We start from the raw sequence: 18,416 nt of genomic DNA on the forward strand, positions 1-18,416 counted from the left end.
GGTTGTACTGTAGCCAAGTGACTTATTGTACTTCTTCCTTTATGATACACATTCTAGGATTCTGGAAACCTGTACCAGTTTATAAAGACCTAGTGGATGGGCACCATATGAGGCGCTTAGAGCAACAGTGGCCTAACCCACATCCCACAATTTTATAAAAACGCTTTTACTGCATTAGACTTATCCCTTATTTAAGTATTTTCAGATGCATAATAGTTCAAGCAATGGTTGCTTGAGCCACTCTGCATCTGAAAATACTTAAATGATACATAACTTTAATGTAATAAAAGCGTTTTGGCAAAATTGTGGGATGTGGGTTATGTCACTGTTGCTCTGAGCGCCTCATATATATTTTGGTTGTATCCAAAAAAGTGTTTTCTGCTTGCGATCTAATGACGGCATCTACAGCATCAGAAGAACTGGTGCTCTATTGGTAAAGAGCTGATGCTCTTCTGGTAAGTGTATCAGCTCTTTCTTTGCCTTATATTCCTTTATGACCTGTAACCCATACTAATGTGACACTGTTATGTTCTGCCAGTCACTAGAGTTTCTCTTAACATTCTCACAATGGCTTGGAGTCCACCTTAGGGCTTATGGAGTGCCACCATGGTTATTTGTGCATATATTGAACCGGTTCAGTTTGAAAGTCCTTATGTTAATTTCTCTTGCACACTGTAAGATTGCAAAAATCTCTGCAAGTACAGAGGTGTGTTCTCCTAGTGGAATATAAATGTTTAAATTTCCACCACTAGCGAATATTACTGCCCCCAACCCTACTGGAGGTTTAGACCCAGGTAGGTCTGTGTATCAGGTATAACCCTGCAGTCTAGGTCGAGAATTTCCTCTGCCACATCCCTCTCGTGTGCAAATGTCAACTTGGAAAGGTACTTCCAGCTTGTATTTAGGTGTTGGCCAATTACTAGCAGAGTATGGCCACTCGATTTTACGTTTTTCACCATCTCATCCTCAGCTTGACCCGATTGAAAAGACATATGGACCATTTTACATAATGAGGAGGTGGCAAAAAACAAAATATTAGTAGATGTTCAAGAGCTAGCAAACACCAGGCTGTCTTTTAACGAAATAATGCAAGTTTTTTAATGTTATGGAAGTTTTTAATAGTAAAAAATATTCACATCATATAAATACTTACCGAATCTTTAAAAGCATCAACGTTCACGAATCCTTCCAAAAAGTTATCCCTAGAAGCCCGAAAAGTACCTTGATACAGTTTTCCTTCTTTAACACCGGTTAGCAGTGCCACATTTGATAAATGCGGAGGAAATACATCTTTTGTGTAACTATCAATAGCGATTTCTTTTTTAGAAAGTTTGTCTTGTAAGATTGAGTTATCTGGTACATTTGTGATATAATCCTTTACTAAAAAAGAAAAATTATGAATCACTATTTCTTAACAAAAACCTGTGAAGTGAGAAGAATGAAAGGGACGTTGTTTAAATATGTGCAGTAGTTTATGTATACATTTAGCTTGACCTTGGATTAAAATTTCACCAGACACAGTAGTCAAGTTGCAATTAGCCAACAAAAAAGTTAAAAAAAATTGCTCGCCTCGAAAAATTGTATAAAAAAATTATGCAGAGTGAATTCAAAATTTTCGTTAAAACTCGGGAAGTACATGTCAGAAAGATATGAAATTTTGTAGAGGATTTACAAGGATGATTGCCTATTCCGTTCCGGAGTTTTTGGGTGGTAAATTTAAGAGGAAAAGGGAGAATGTTGAAAATGATGAGTGTCCCGGATGCGAATTTACAAAACCTATACCATTTCAGTCATGGCAGCGACTGAATTCGAATAGGGTTTGTATGCAGAATATTAGTTACATATCCTATACCATTTCAGTCATGGCAGCGACTGAATTCGAATAGGGTTTGTATGCAGAATATTAGCTACATATCCTATGCCATTTCGGTCCAGAAATTAACTGTAATGGTGTAGGATTTGAAACCGAAATTTTTTATTATTATTGAGCAAATGTCTATACTGTTTCAGTCATGCAAGTAAAACTAATCAAATATTTACTTAGTGCATTTATTATTATATCACAAAATTTAGATGTTTTGAAAATTAAAATTAATAATTATATATTTTGATAATATTAAAAATTAAAAACAAATGAGTGTACAAGTGTACAAAACAAATAATGTACGAATATATGTATACAGTATGTCCCTGTAAGTTGGAACCATATGGAAAACTTTTTTGTTATTGATTTTACGAAAAAAAGATAGTCTTTATAAAAAGTTCGGCATGGACTAAAACCGAAGATGAAATCATCTGATATTAAGTTTTACTAATAGTACAGTCGAACCCTCTAATTGGAATAGCCTTCGTTCTAAGCAAAAGTATTCCTATAACCGAGATATTCTAATAACCGGTATTATAATAAGCGGGTTCGACTGTACTATTAATAAAACTTAATATCAGATGATTGCATCTTCGGTTTTAGTCCATGCCGAACTTTTTATAAAGACTATCTTTTTTTCGTAAAATCAATAACAAAAATATTTTCCATATGGTTCCAACTTACAGGGACATACTGTATACATATATTCGTACATTATTTGTTTTTTACACTTGTACACTCATTTGTTTTTAATTTTTAATATCAAAATATATAATTATTAATTTTAATTTTCAAAACATATCTAAATTTTATGATATAATAATAAATGCACTAAGTAAATATTTGATTAGTTTTACTTGCATGACTGAAACAGTATAGACATTTGCTCGATAATAATAAAAAATTTCGGTTTCAAATCCTACACCATTACAGTTAGTTTCTGGACCGAAATGGCATAGGATATGTAACTAATATTCTGCATACAAAATCTACTCGAGTTCAGTAGCTGCCGTGACTGAAATAGTATAGGATATGTAACTAATATTCTGCATCAGTGGCGGCTCGTGACATCTGCTATAGGGTGTGCTGCATGAACCACGGCCAATATAAAATAATAGAAATAGAATAACATACGAAAACAAAAACAATAAAATTAGCTTTAATACTAATTAATAGTAACTAATAACGACATGCTATAAAAATCTGATTAACTTACATTTATTGCATTTTTCTAAATTGGAAATTAATACGCCGGTCCTTTTTTGTCGCAAACTTTTCGATTACTTTGTAACCTAAGAATTTCTAAACACGGCACAGATGCAACGGTCACGAATAACTGTCGTGAATTGCAGCTCGCAAACACATTTCCGAGGCCGTTAATCAGCCGATTGCCGAAGCACATTGGCTAAGATCGCCGTTTGCCTAATAAATGCATTTTACCGCTGCCAGTGTTTCGGTTGTTATCGACGCGGCTTCACTGGAGCAGCAAATACGTAAAAAGATTGCTTCACTGGAGCACCAAATACGTAAAAAAATTATACGGTTTCACTAGAGGAGTAAATACGTAAAAAAAATAATATTAATCATCGTTGTTGGTGAATTATTATTAACAGTTGATGTTTAATATGATAATATGGCAGATTTGAAATAAAACTATATTAATTATTCTTTAATAATTAAGATTTGCTATGGTTGTTTGGTAGTTCTGCAGCTCAGCAGCACATAAAGAAAAGCCGCCACTGTTCTGCATACAAACCCTATTCGAATTCAGTCGCTGCTATGACTGAAATGGTATAGGATATGTAACTAATATTCTGCATACAAACCCTATTCGAATTCAGTCGCTGTCATGACTGAAATGGTATAGGTTTTGTAAATTCGCGTCCCGGATATTTGCAACTTCAAAAAGGGAGTGATGTGGTTCGAAAGCCGTCGCTAAATATTAAAGAGGAAAAACTCGTTTATCACGAATACATACCATCTCACAACACGGCCGCTATCAGCTACCCAACAGTCTGCCAGAAGATAACTTGCAGCACTACTTCACAGTTGAAGGCTCACATGTTGAGAAAATGTTACATGTGGGAAAAAAGGGGTCAATATATTATTATAGTCTTCACTTACTTGTACATGCTGGTATTCCTTCTTCAAGTGCTATATTTCTGTTATTTGCATCGTCACTAAGAAATACAAATTTCTCTTTAGGCAGATGTTGAATATACCATGAACATGACTTTCTTATGCATCGATCATTGTAATCATTAATTAATTCACCATCTTTTTGTTTAATATATGTATCTCTGAAATAATAATATTCGTTTTTAATTTTCTAGAAATTATAAAATCGTTTTGGAAACTATTAAACTTTAAAACATCTATTATTTCAAAAGAAGATTGCCCATGAAAAATGACAGGATCTAAGAAGGATTATGATCTTTTTTCTAAATTGCGTCAAGAATTTAGGGATTGTTACAAAACATGTCATCAGATTCACCTAAATAATTTACTGCTATGTATGATAAAAAAGATTTTTGGAATTATGCAAATAATAAAAGAAAATGTTTTGATTTGCCACACACAATGAAATAGGAGAATATAACTTTTGACAATTCCCAAAATATAACAATTTTTTTAATTCAGACTATGTTACTAGTAATATAGATTATCCAGCTGTAAACTCTGATAATAGTCTTTGTGTTGAAATTTGTGATACAGTGGAGTCCCGATATAACGAAACCCGATATAAAGAATTCCCCGATATATAACGAACTTTTTAAAATCCCCTTCAAACGTCCATAACACTCAATGTAAAAAATACCCCTATATAATGAACTATGTATTTCGATTTTAACCTTCGATATAACGAATTTTTACGATTTGCGGAGATAAATTAAAACCCTTGTATAATGAATATTGAGTATAGAAAACCCCTATATTACGCACGCAATCCCTGTATTACGCATTTCTCCGTTCCAAACCTCGTTTTAGCGTAGTTGAGTATAGATAGTGGCGACTCACAGACAAGTCCAGATATGAAAACAATAGGACCTGCTTCATTTACTTTTTTTCCCCTGTTTTTGATACCATACTTTTATTGAAAAATTCCCGATATAACAAATTTTTTTTTCGGACCCTTCAGATTCGTTATACCGAGGTTGTACTGTATTACTGTATCAGATGTATTTCAATTTATATCTAAGATTAATCTAAAAGTAAGTTGTGGACCTGATAATATATCCCCTTTGTTCACATTTAATTGTAGATTTATTCTGAGTTATATTTTACAAAAAATATTTAGTTTATCATTGAGTTCAGGTGTCTTTCCAGAGATATGGAAGATAAGTTATATTTTACCCCAGTCCATAAAGTTGGTAATAGAGAGTATATTGAAAACTATCGAGCTATATCTAAAATTTCAGTTTTTGCTAAATCTTTTGAAGGCATTGTAGCTGCAAAACTTGGTTCATTATTGAATCCTACTTTAAAGCCCGACCAACATGGTTTTATTCCGGGACGTTCTACTACTACCAATCTTTTAGGTTTACAAGAATTTTTGTTGGATGCTCTTGAAGGGTATGACCAGGTTGATGTCATTTATACTGACTTTTCGAAGGCATTCGATAGAGAATCATACTGTCCTAATCTCTAAACTTTATAATGCTGGTTTACATGAAAGAGCAGGCTGGATGGAGAGCTACCTCACAGATAGAACTCAAGTTGTAAAAATTAACCAATTTTTGTCATCTACTATTAATGTAACCTCTGGCGTTCCACAGGGTGGACATTTATCTCCTCTGCTTTTTAATTGTTTTGTAAATGATATTAAAAATTGTTTTTATCATAGTAATATTCTTCTCTATGCTGATGATCTAAAAATTTATAGAGTCATAAAAAATTCCAATGACTGTAGTTTATTACAGAATGATTTGAGTAGATTATTGGATTGGTGTAACTTAAATGCTTTGAATTTGAACATAAATAAATGTAAGGTAATGCGATTTTTTAGAAACAAACATCCGATTTCATTTGAATACCATATTGGACTGAATATTTTAGAGGTAATCAGTGTAATCACAACATTTAAGGATCTTGGGGTAATTTTTGACCCCACAGTAAGCTTCAGGGGCCATTTTTCTTACGTTTCTAATAGATCCATGAAACTTAGGTTTCATGAAATGTAACCTTTTTGAATTTGATAATATTTATTGTCTCAAAAACATCTACTGTTCCCTTATTAGATCGGTTTTGGAATATGGTAGCAATATTTGGTCTCCGCATTATAAATGCTACAAAGATCTGTTAGAAAGAGTACAGAAAAAATTCTTAAGATTTATTGCTTTTAAATTAAGAATACCACCTGTAAATGAAATTGAATACATTGTTTTGCAATCTTTACTTAAATTGCCTACTCTTGAAGAAAGGCGAATATTGCTAGATGTAGCATTTATATATAAATTAATATGAGGAATTGATGCTAGTACTCTTTTGGAAAAGGTTTACTTCCATACTCCCTGTAGAGACACCAGATCCCAAGACTTATTTTATTTAAAATTTCATAATCGAACTTATACTGTAAATAAACCCTTACAGAGAATGTGTAGAAATGTAAACAAATTTAATAGTAAAGATTTTTTTCATTTATCACTAATTACTATTAAGAATGAGATCGAAAATACCTTTTTATGTAATCACATTGTGCTTTAATAGTTTAAGTTAAATTTAAGTTGATTTGTAAAAAAATGGCAAGTCCGTAAATAAACATTACATTACTGAGGTGTAAGTCAAAACGTCAAATAAAATATCTCTAATTGGGTCTTTTTTAGGGTGTAGAGGCCTGAACCAAGATTGATAACACCATGAGCGATGTCAATTGATCACATTGGTATTGGTGCACCCTGCTAGATAACCAAAGAACCTCTAGCATCTGAGTATAGGCGGTATAAAATCTTAATATCATAAACATGATTCCATCATGTTTCATGTCACGTCATATTCCTAATACAGCAATTCCTGGGGCCAGTCTGAGTGCTAGAGCTGTTAGCCACGGCATTAGAATCAGACACAAGATGCCAATCACCTATCAGCTTTAAATTTACTTGATTTTCAAAACTTCCATAGAGCATAACCGGAGGGATCCTTTGATAACGACTTTTGGCCTACATACAAGAATCGGATATTTAAATATAAAAACTATGATGAATGAAAGAATATAAAGTTGACATACCTACTAGATCTTAGTGAGACACAGTGGAATAAAACAGGAGAATATGTCAACCTGCCGATATACATTGGTAAAATGGATGGAGGAAGACATGAAAATGGAGGAAACTTGTTTCGTAAAACCAACAAAAAACTCTCTCGTGGAATGGAAACCAGGAACAAGGAAATTAATAAGAAAAGGAGGCTTTTTCAAATGCCTTAAAGCCACATCAGAACAAATTAAAAGATCCTATATAATTTAAATTAAAAATATTTAATTACAAGATTGGCACTAACAATACCAATCTAGGACACATTATGGAAAAGCATGGCACTGGTCAGAGTAACCATGACCTAATTATTGGAGGAACTTTGTTCCCATATGGAATAATCCACAAAGTGTCATGGAAATCGCCAGACAACCACACTTACAATTACATCGACCACATAGCAATAAGTAACCATTGGAGAACATCTCTCTCAGATATCCAATCATGGAGAGGTGCAGATGCGGCCGATAATTACTACCTGCCTGAAAGGCAGGACAAAAATTGGGAAGCTATTAGTAATTTCCCTTGTGGCAACGAGTCAAGTGAAAACATTTTGGGCTTAAATCAATACGTAACGAAAGAGTGGGTCGCCAGAGAAACGTGGAACTGCATGTGTTATGTTTCAACACTAAAAAGAATACACATCAGCTAAAAACAATTGTGTGCTTTGATTCTGCTAAGCATGGAAAAACACCTAAAAAACATAAAATATTTTACTGAAAAAGTTATGTATAATATTAATTTATTAAAAAACAATAAATAAATAAAAAGAAGAAATGATTTATGCAGTCTAAACCAATAATTTTTTTTAACATTTCAATTTATTCATAGACGAACTATGGTTTATAATTAATGTTATTCAAATTTATGTAATATTTAAAAATTTCATACTTATGATGGTCGTTGGTAAAGACATAGAAATGTCTACTGGGATTCTCGATAATGCTGTGAAGCCTTTTGTATGTTGGTAAACTACGATGTTTAACCTCTTTCAGGACTGTGTGCAAAATAATTACATTTCCAAGTATTGGCTCATCCAAAATGTCCATCTAGAATAGAATTTAAATCCGTACATGAACTTGTAAATAAAATATGAAGTTGTAAATGAGTAGCATGTTATAATAAGCATATATAACTATTAAAAAAATCTTTTCCATTTTTCTACTATTTGGCAATGACATGACATTCCATAAAAATAGGTACAGTACAGTCATGTTAATCCAAACCCAAGGTCATCCGAACGATGGGCTCACACGACTCTTTTCCCTGCCTCTCCCACCTCTTGAATCGATATGAATCAACGTTTGATTCAAATTTCTTGGAAAAACTTGACATGAATCAACGTTTGATTCAACTTTCTTGGAAAAACTTGAGCCCAAACTTAATGGCTGTTGACGACTCTTCATCAAACGAAAAAGACATCATTTTAAGCCCACTTGTCATTCAGCTGGCTCAAGACAACACAACAAGAATTACTGAATCTGAGGTTCGAGAATGGGCATCAGGTGGCTGTGACAAAGAAATTGACACCCAAGAAATGCTCACGGATGAAGAAATTGTAAGGGCCATTCAAAATGAAGAAAAGGAAGAGGAGGATGTCAGTGATGAACCACCTGCTTCAAAAACTTCTGCTGCTGAAGCTGTTAAAGCCCTGCACATGGCCATCAGTTGAGCAGAAGACAACCTCAATAGCAGCGAGGAGATCATGATGCTGAGGCGTATAAGAGACAGAACGTTTGATCAGCACGTCGAGACTGGTGTCCAGAAAAAAATTACAGATTTTTTACTGCTCCCCATTGAAATTTATATAGATAATGTTTATTAAATATATTGTATATATATTCGTGTAATATATTTTATTAATATACATAAAGTATTTTCAGTCATTTTCATTGTGTTTTTGCAGTTTTTCTTCTCCCAATAAAAAAAGTCATAGGTAATCTGAACGGTGCGATCATCTGAACAACCCATTTCCCGGTTCTGTTCAGAATTAATGAGACCATACTGTATTGGAATTTCCTAACTGCGTAAAACATAAAATAACCTTATCTGCATTTTACTTTGATTTTTTCTTGAAATTTTTGACAGTGTAATATGTGTTTAATAGATAAGATATTTTAACTATACACAAGTGCATGACTTTAGTTTAAGACTTAAACTATTTCCTTCACTTCCAAGGTAAGCTAGCACCTAGGACACCAGTTTAAAGGTATGATTTTGACATCGACTGCAGATGGCAGTTGTCGCTGTGACAGTGGTCACTACTTACTATTAAGCACCATTCTCAAACTGTTTGAAGCCATATTAACAGAACATCTATCATTAGTATTTAGGCACAAAATAGCGTCTCAACAATATGGATTTTGCAGTGGTAGATCTACAGAAGTCAACCTTCTATATTTTATTAGTTATATAACACAAGCAATGGAGGCAGGTCATCAAGTTGATGCTATTTATACAGACTTATCAAAAGCATTGACAGAGTTAATCATGAGCTCCTATTAACTAAACTTGAAAGTTTTGGTATCACTGGATCGTTACTAAAATGGTTTACAGATTATATTTCCAATAGAAAACAAATTGTACGTTTTAACAGTATTAAATCCAATGAAATTTCTGTAACTTCTGGCGTACCACAAGGATCCCACTTGGGACCTTTATTGTTTAATCCGTTTATTAATGATATAGTTAAAAGTTTTCACCATGGTGTGGTACTCCTATTTGCTGATGATTTAAAGGTATTTTCTGTAATAAGGTCAAGTGAAGATGCTGAAAAATTACAAGACGACTTGAGTAAACTTCAAAGTTGGTGCATCAATAATGGTATGGAACTGAATACAAGTAAGTGTCATGTCATGCGTTTTTATCGAACTAATAACCCTTTACTATATGATTACAGTATTAATACATCTGTTCTTTTATCACAAACTGTTATCGAAGATCTTGGAATATGGCTAGATACCTCACTAACTTTCCATGAGCACTTTAAAACCATCATTAACAAATCTTTGAGGCTTCTTGGATATATCAAACGAGTTACTTCTGATTTTACGTCCATCCAACCATTAAAGATTCTTTATTGTTCGTTAGTTAGACCTCATCTGGAATATTGCTCTTCGGTGTGGTCTCCCTATTATCAGTTGTATAGTGATAAAATTGAGAATGTGCAACATAAATTCCTTAGGCATGTTGCGTTTAAACTTGGCCAGTATATGCATTATGACGATATTTTACAGATGCTAAATATTACTACATTAAAAAGCCGTCGATTACATCACGACTTAATTTTATTATTTAAGCTGGTTAACTCACAAATCGACTGCCCAGATATGTTAGCCAAAATTAATTTCGCAGTTCCCAACCGCCAGACAAGACAATTGGTTTCATTTTCTGTACCAATGCATAGAACAAATTATGCTCATTATACTTAATTTGTAAAATGGGTTCGCCCATAAATAAATAAATAAATATTTTGCAGTATTAATTTGTATGAGACTGATTCCGACATCTGACTGCAACTGCTGTCCGGCAGAATGTCACTTGCTAATAATTGTACAAATTAGGTTTGTTCCAACTCGATACAAAACCGTTCTTGAACAGTTATGAGTATGTGCAGTAACGAAAAATGTGTTACTGCGCATAATTATTCATTATTGCGCATGCAAGCGGTGATTCAAGAACGGTTTTGTATTGAGTTGGAACAAACATATTAATAGTGCAAAGTAATTAAGTCTCTTATGGTGACAACTGTAACTGACGTCTGCAGTGGTTGTCAGAATCTTACCTTTAACCCCTTCGGTACGGTGATGCACCCGTGTGCATCATGCTTGACTGTCCGCTCAGTATGATGATGCACACGGGTGCATCATGATTTTTCGTTCGCCATATACCACCATGTATACCGCCACCATCTGCATCATATTACAGGTATTTTTGTTCCTTCCGAATTACCTTATTCAAATCTAAGAGTGGGGAAACCACGCCCAAAATTTGGTGATGTCCAGAAGGAGATTCGATTTAGTTAATTTGATTGGTGATAAGGTTGTTTAGAAGTTTAGATGTTTGACTGATGGGATTTTGTGGGAGGTGAAGTTACTGTGCTGCTGTTTACATTTTACCTTACTATCCCTTGCAAGATAATTTGGATGGAATTTCCCAGATTAGGAGACTGGGACGATATCAAGCACAAAATAATCTGGGGAATTCCATCCGAATTATCTTGTTTATCTTTTTTAATAATTTTTCTTTAAAATGGTATTTTATGGATAAAATTTAGTGTTATTACACTAAAATTAGTGTTATTATTACATTAGCTTTAATTAGTTGTAGTGTGATACTGTATTTTAACCGACCACGCGAAGTCGTTCAGTAAGCGCTCGAATCCGTATATAGGAGCCGACTTGCCGAATGACGATCCGGCATGAAGGGGTTAAACACCACTTTGGTGAGTTTGTCGTGTAATCGCAGCTTGTCATCATTAATCAATTTTAATTAATATATAATCAATTTTAATTAATTTCTAACCAATGACAAGCTGCGATGACATGACAAACCCTATGATCAGGCATCTTAGCTTACCTTGGAAACGAACGAAGTATAGTTTACTTGCTATAAATAAATGACAATCACTTCTTACCTGATCTAGAATGATGTTGGTGTCTAGTATTAGAAAATGGTTAAAATCAAAGAGACCACATTTGTTTTGATGGGTTGTACTTAAGTTTGAGTCCACAGGATGGCATTTTTCACAGGTTGAAATTCCACAAAAGATGTCATCTCGTATATAATGTTCCCTAACATTCTAAAAATTTAAATATGTTAAAATAATACCTACTACAAGAATAATAACATGCAGTCATAACAAGACACTCAGTTACCTTTAGAAAATGACCAATTTTTGTCTTTTTAATAAATGCCTTAGTAGTAAACATGTTTTCTTGAATTGATATTAATTTTTTAATTCAACCTATTCATTAATCATTGTAAATAAACCGTTTTGAAAATTTAGCAACAACTCTGTATGTATTATTAGTATGTACTTGTTGCCTCACCCCCTAATCTATGACTTGTTGTAAAACTTTTGTGAGGTTATGGTTGAAAAAAAAAAGAAGCAGAAGCAATTTTCTTGGTTAGCTGTAGCTGTCTAAAATATTATGATACATCAGCCACGTGACATTTATCAATCAAAAATCAAAATATAACCAATCTTTCTTGGAGATTTTGGTCCAAAGTCTGGAATAATCAATTTTTTATAGAAAAATGCTAAACTTTTTTCGAAAAAGGTCAGCTGATAAGGAACTCGAGAAACCTAAAATGTCAAATAATAATTGCCGCGATATTTCAGAATTAAAAGATATAATTTATGGTAAGCATATCAATCCTATGACCACAGGGGTTTAGTTACTTTAATTTAAACATTTTAGATTTAATAAGAACAATAAAGGATCCTGAAAAACCAAGTACTTTGGAACAACTAGAGGTTGTGTACGAAGACGGAGTTATGGTAAAATTGTTACATAAATTTAATTCAATATACAAATTAAATTTTTATTTAACATTTTGATTAACACAATCCCACTGGTTTTATTTATATTAGTTTCTGATTAGTTATATTCGACCGCACTTATAAAATGACTAAAATGTCCAACTTTTATTTAAAACATGAAGGGTCAGGGGGAAGAATGATGAATGTCTATCTGCAAGCATTTCCAGTAAAATGAGAATCAAAGTTACGTATTCGTTGGTTTTACCCCTTAGGTCCAATCTTGTGATGTGATTTTAAGACGATTATCATCTTTATTTCCCCTTGTCCATTCACAAGTCTCTTTATAAGCTAACAGATCGCACAAAAATCTCAAAATGACCAAAAATTGACATCCATCGTTTTTTTCTCTGACCCTTCATATTGAAACAAGTAATCGTGAATACAGTCAAATACTCTTAGAGATCTGAACATCAAGATAAGATCAGGAACTTTACAGAAGGCACATGATGGCGGAATCTACAGGACTGCCCTGCTTTCCATAAACCCTTCAATTAAAAATAATAGTATTCTGTCTTTCAAGGCACAACATCTGGGTTAATGCAACATACAGTAATTTGTATGTTGGTTTCTCGGAAGATCACTTCAAGCATGCTTCTCACAATCTTCCAATCCAGATTTTTTAGTGCATGGCTTATCTTTGGTAAAACCAAATTTTTGAGGTCATAATTACATATGATTTCCTTCAAATTAGAATATCCCATATTATTTTCTTGTAGCTTGCCTTGTCTGTATAAGACTTGATCACCATATATGGCAAATAATGAAGCTTTTTTAAATTTCTCAGTGTTCTGTCTACATACTTCTTTAATTATTATTTGAGAAGTCTCATCGAATCTTCTAGAAACATTTTTTGAATTTCCCATCATTTTGTCTGGCTTCTTCTTTAATCATTTGAGAAGTTTGATCAAATCATTCGTTATTCTTTCTAGAAGTTTGTTTCATCATTTGAGAAACATTTTGGAAATTATTATCATTCTTACTAGAACTTTCTTAAATTTTCGTTAAAACTGCTTCTTCTGATGGGTGGAAATGGACTGTCTCTGGGTCATCTCCATTCTTGTTCAGAACATCACCCATTTGTTCGTGAAGGATATTCTTGGACCCACTGCAGTCTTCATCCTACTGACAGTTCTACCAGCTACATTTTTGGTCAGGCACACACATACTTTCCAAATCGATGGTTTAAAGCAGTTATTGTATGTCCATGCATGTACTTTTTGAGAAAATCGACTTTGAATGTTTAAGCTGTTGTAGTACAGCGCTATAGCACACAGTTTTGAAATGTCATTTGTACCACACCAAACGCGTTAGGACATGCAATGTCTGTGCAGGATGACAGACTGTTAGGAGGTCATTAAGGTACAGTGCATAACTCAATAATAGAAAAAAAATGGACATACAGTAAGGGTGCTTTAAGCCATCGAAATGGTCTTTCTTGCAAATGTTTCTGACAGACAATACTTTTCAATAGTTCAAAAAGTCTTTTCAAAAGCCACTGTTTAATTTATTTTTAAATTAATAAATCATCCCACACACGTCACACCGTTGTAGGGTTTTTAAAACAAGAGGTTCTAATTTATCGAAAACAGTTTACAGTATGATTATCTTATCAACTGATCCAAGTAATAACAGTGCTACATACATACACCAAATATACCTATGTATTATTCAAGAATCATCCAGAGTAGTTCATCTATATTCACTGCATCGCCCTGATCGTATATTCTGGAATTCTTTTTCCCTATTCTGAACGCCCACTTTGTCATACTTCGCTTGATATCTCAAAAATTCTCATACATGCATCATTATGACATTCTGAGAATTGCAACAATTATATGGGGTAGGTCGAAATATGCTTTTTCATTAGGTATAATATAATTAATTAATTATTGTTGTTACAAAATATATTTTAAATATATTTTTTTTTGTGAATGATCACAGAAAAAATTGTGTATACTATTCTTATTTAATTGCCATTATAATGCTCATTATTCTATATGACATTTGTCACTAGGCGGCTTATTTTGTGTCCTACATACTCCCATCATAATGACCATCATTAAATGCTCGTTTCATAATAAACATAGGCACTATTATGAAACTTAAAAAAAATATAGTGCCTTATTTATATTTTAGGTCAAACACTCCAAAGCCAGAAATCTGAATATTGTAAGAATTGAATTTAATCCAACAATACCACATTGCTCTTTGGCAACATTAATTGGATTATGTATTAGGATTAAAGTCGAAAGAAGTATTCCTGAACCTATTAAACTGGATATTTATATAAAACATAGTGCACATACAACAGAACAGGAAAGTAAGTTGCAACTGGTTTTGGCATCTATTGTATCTTCTTGTATTTTGCGACTGTTCCCAGAAAACCAATTTGGTTGTTTGTGCATACCACTGTTTCAAGCTTTTAACCCATAATGTTCTTCCTGGAAGTGGATACTGCTCTTTTCCTGATCATTTTTCCAATAATCTATATCAGAATAACGTTTATCTGCATGTTTGCATGTATGGCCATGTGTCTTTCCTAACTTGCTTGTTTTTAAAATTCGTTTTGTTTGACTTGCTACATTTAAATTAATAAAATTCCATGATATGAGTTCTACATATTTTCTGTTCCAGATAGCGTTTCAATTTCATGTTATTCTACATAATAAGTCCTGTACCTAACTTTGAGATGGCGACTCCAATGAATTTTTCATTTGACATTTCGGTAGTCCTAACCTTCAAAAGCATACTGACGAAATTTTCATATCATTAGGATTATTACTTGACGAGTTAGTGTTTGAAGTGACACTACTTTTATGATTTTTATATAGAATGGATTGAAACCAATTCCGTGTGTTGATTTATGATTGTTAATTGTTGGAAAAAAATACCGTCCATACTGAGCAATGGCTCAAAAAGTGTACCAGGTGTAAATATGCAGAATTTGAAACTCTTCATTAAAAGAATGATTATGATCTACAAGGTGAAGTGCGTATGTAGAAGTGTCTGTTTTTCTATTGTTGAAAGCCCTTTTGTGTTCTGCTATCCGTTTGTCAAAGGTTCTGCCAGTTTGACCGATGTAAGTTTTCAGACAGTCACTATAAGTTAGTTTGTAGGACAGTAGACACCACTCTGTAGTTGTTTTCTTTTTCGGCTCTTATTGTTCTTAATATATTTGCTAAGTTGTTATTAGTTCTGAAAGCTGGTGTTATTCCTTTCTTTTTTATGTATCTGGCTATTTTTGTTGTTATCTTGCCAGTATATGTGATAGAGCAGAAGGTACTGGGTTCTTTCTGTGGTGGTGGATAGACTAATTTCAGGGCTTTCTTATGGAGTTTTTGGTTTAAAATTTTATTATTTGTTTAATGATGTTCAGTTCTATTTCTAAGTTATTTTTTGACATGGGAATTTCTGTCAGTCTATGTATCATGCTATGGTAGGCTGCTAATTTGTGTTGTGTAGGATGGGATGATGAATTGTGTATAGTTGTCAGTATGGGTAGGTTTATGATATACGGAGAACTCATGTTTGTTGTGTAGTCTGGTAATTGTTACATCTAGACAGTTTATGGACTTATTCTGTTCTGTTTCTATTGTAAACTCAATATTACTATGAATTGAATTAATGTATGATAGAAATTGGTCAAGTTGCCCGTTAGTTCCTGTAAAGCATACTAGTATATCATCCACGTATCTCCACCAATATAAGAACTGTTTAAATACGGGATGTTTAGAAATTGTTGTTTCAAGCTGGTTCATAAATATATCTGAAATATTACACCTTCTTGAAATTTGCATAAATCAAGACTATTTTGAATTCAATAATCAAATATGCTTTTGTATTATGTAATGTGTTAATTTTTTATTGTCTGTAGTTAGTTGATTAATGTCAGTTTATATTATATTATTATGTATTGTCACTGCATAACGTGGATTGTGTGTATGTTAAATTTAGTTTTATTGTAATGTACTTACTACAGTTTTATGCTATCACACTTTCATTTAACTCATTTAATTTTATTTTTAGTTTTTTACTGTTTTACTGGACTTTACTAATACTACTTTTACTTCTACTTATTGTTTATATATGTATATTTTTTTTAAATTGGGGAAACCCATAAATAAATAACAAATATACACAAACAACAGTGCAGGACTTATTATGGGTAATCCTCTAGCCCATTGCTATCAGACATATTGCTACATACGCACTTCACCTTGTAGATCATAATCATTCTTTTAATGAAGAGTTTCAAATTCTGCATATTCAAAATAAAGGCCTTAAGTTATCTTTATTAGAATCTATGGAAATTAATAAATTAAAAAATGCAGATATAATTCTGAATGACCAACTCGAGACAAACAGCTCCCCACTCCCCAACCTCTTCAGTTAAAGACTTTAAAAAGGCAAACCCATAGTAAACTAAATCACTTGAGAAAGGCAGTCTGCCGAAACAGCTGTAGTCACATAGTTATAACAAATTTTGTGGAAGTATAGAAAACAAACGTTTTCAGTGTTTTATTGTTAGATAAAAAATCTGTTGTTTACTAATGTCTGGGACTTATTGACTGATGGGTTATATTTAGGATAAACTTACATCTAAATTTATTTACCCTCAGTAGTTTTAGTGTGTAAAGGTTGTTGTAACTTATTTATGTTTTCTTTTGCTCCCCACGATTTTCAATTAATAAATATTGTTACATACATTTTCCTTTCTCGTCCACATCAAATGCTTCAATACTGTTGACTGCATATAGAGTCGGAAAAATGAAAGATTACCCACGAACGATCACATTAATCAGTTATTTTGTATTTGCTGTCTTTTTCTATAACAAACGTTTGTTACTTATAGAAAAAGATAGCAAATACAAAATAAGTGATTAATGTGATCGTTCATGGGTAATCTTTCATTTTTTCGACTGTATCTACGTTATATTTGTGTTTCATTACAACTAAATATGTTTATTTATTTTTAGTAAATAAACAAATAAATGATAAAGAAAGAATAGCAGCCGCAATGGAAAATCCCAATTTAAAAGAAATGGTAGAAAATTGTATTGTAGAAGAAGACTGCTGATATTTTAAGTTTGACTTTACCCATTTTAAATTTTATTTATATTGTACATAGTTTTGTATAGGTTCTATGGTTTTTAATGTTTTTATCAATAAAAAGTATTCGGTTTTATTAAAGTTAATATTTTTGGATATTTTCAATTAACCTTGAAGAGATTCTGGAGATCGTTCTCGTGTTTCTTTTTTTTTCCCTATTTTTGTTTTGCATGTACATACTTTAATTCTTCCGTACCACTAGTAAAGTATACTGGTTTTTTATGGCGTCATTGTTCGGACTGCCTTAATAAGCACGAAAATACCCTTAAAAGACGTAAATTTTATTAGGTCAGGGCGTGAGTTAAAGATAAATTGGAAAAAAATGTACTATTGACGCAGAACAACAAAATGTTTTGAATGAAAGAAAAAGCAATAATGAGAAAGACTAATTGTAATACAACTTAGTGAGTTAAAATTTGGCATTTAGAGGGACTAGTACAAAGTTGTACCATAGAGATAATATACACTAAACGCAAAAAGTATCGCATAATTTGTGAAACAAAAAAAGTTTAAAAATAATTTTTAATTTTTAGCAGAATATTATAATACTTCTTTAGGTGTCGACAAACCCATAACATTTCAAGTTGAAGCGTGTGTTTGTCGAAAAAAAAAACAAGAAACAAAACGTTGTTAATGCAAAATATTTATT

The 18,416-nt window shown here is 32.7% G+C and overlaps 2 protein-coding genes across 2 annotated transcripts in view; one reads left to right on the top strand and one right to left on the bottom strand.

The window, feature by feature from the left end:
• The window catches only part of LOC114349419 (exosome complex exonuclease RRP44), a 39,232-nt gene extending 27,051 nt beyond the window's left edge, over nucleotides 1-12,181 (bottom strand). Inside the window, exons 1-5 of the mRNA XM_028299792.2 lie at nucleotides 11,991-12,181; nucleotides 11,750-11,914; nucleotides 8,005-8,162; nucleotides 3,989-4,164; nucleotides 1,154-1,380 (exon numbers count right to left, since the gene is read on the bottom strand). Of these exons, the coding sequence (XP_028155593.1) occupies nucleotides 1,154-1,380; nucleotides 3,989-4,164; nucleotides 8,005-8,162; nucleotides 11,750-11,914; nucleotides 11,991-12,044 (780 nt within the window). The 5' untranslated portion in view covers nucleotides 12,045-12,181. The remainder of the gene's footprint in view (nucleotides 1-1,153; nucleotides 1,381-3,988; nucleotides 4,165-8,004; nucleotides 8,163-11,749; nucleotides 11,915-11,990) is intronic.
• A 69-nt stretch (nucleotides 12,182-12,250) lies between these two features.
• On the top strand, nucleotides 12,251-17,853 carry LOC114349418 (MIP18 family protein galla-1). Its single transcript, XM_028299791.2, has 4 exons — nucleotides 12,251-12,478; nucleotides 12,537-12,616; nucleotides 14,795-14,978; nucleotides 17,635-17,853. The coding sequence occupies exons 1-4, from the start codon at nucleotides 12,373-12,375 to the stop codon at nucleotides 17,733-17,735; spliced, it is 471 nt and encodes a 156-aa protein (XP_028155592.2). The 5' UTR covers nucleotides 12,251-12,372; the 3' UTR covers nucleotides 17,736-17,853.
• Nucleotides 17,854-18,416: the final 563 nt, after the last annotated feature.

This window comes from Diabrotica virgifera, chromosome 1 (genome assembly GCF_917563875.1).
Source record: "Diabrotica virgifera virgifera chromosome 1, PGI_DIABVI_V3a".
In the NCBI taxonomy this organism is placed as follows: Eukaryota; Metazoa; Arthropoda; class Insecta; order Coleoptera; family Chrysomelidae; genus Diabrotica; species Diabrotica virgifera.

Coding starts and splice junctions, on each gene's coding strand:
- LOC114349418 (XM_028299791.2), top strand. CDS start 12,373: ATGCTAAACTTTTTTCGAAAAAGGTCAGCTGATAAGGAACTCGAGAAA. Junction 12,479..12,536: donor ATTAAAAGATATAATTTATG/GTAAGCATATCA, acceptor TAAACATTTTAG/ATTTAATAAGAACAATAAAG. Junction 14,979..17,634: donor ACATACAACAGAACAGGAAA/GTAAGTTGCAAC, acceptor ATTTATTTTTAG/TAAATAAACAAATAAATGAT.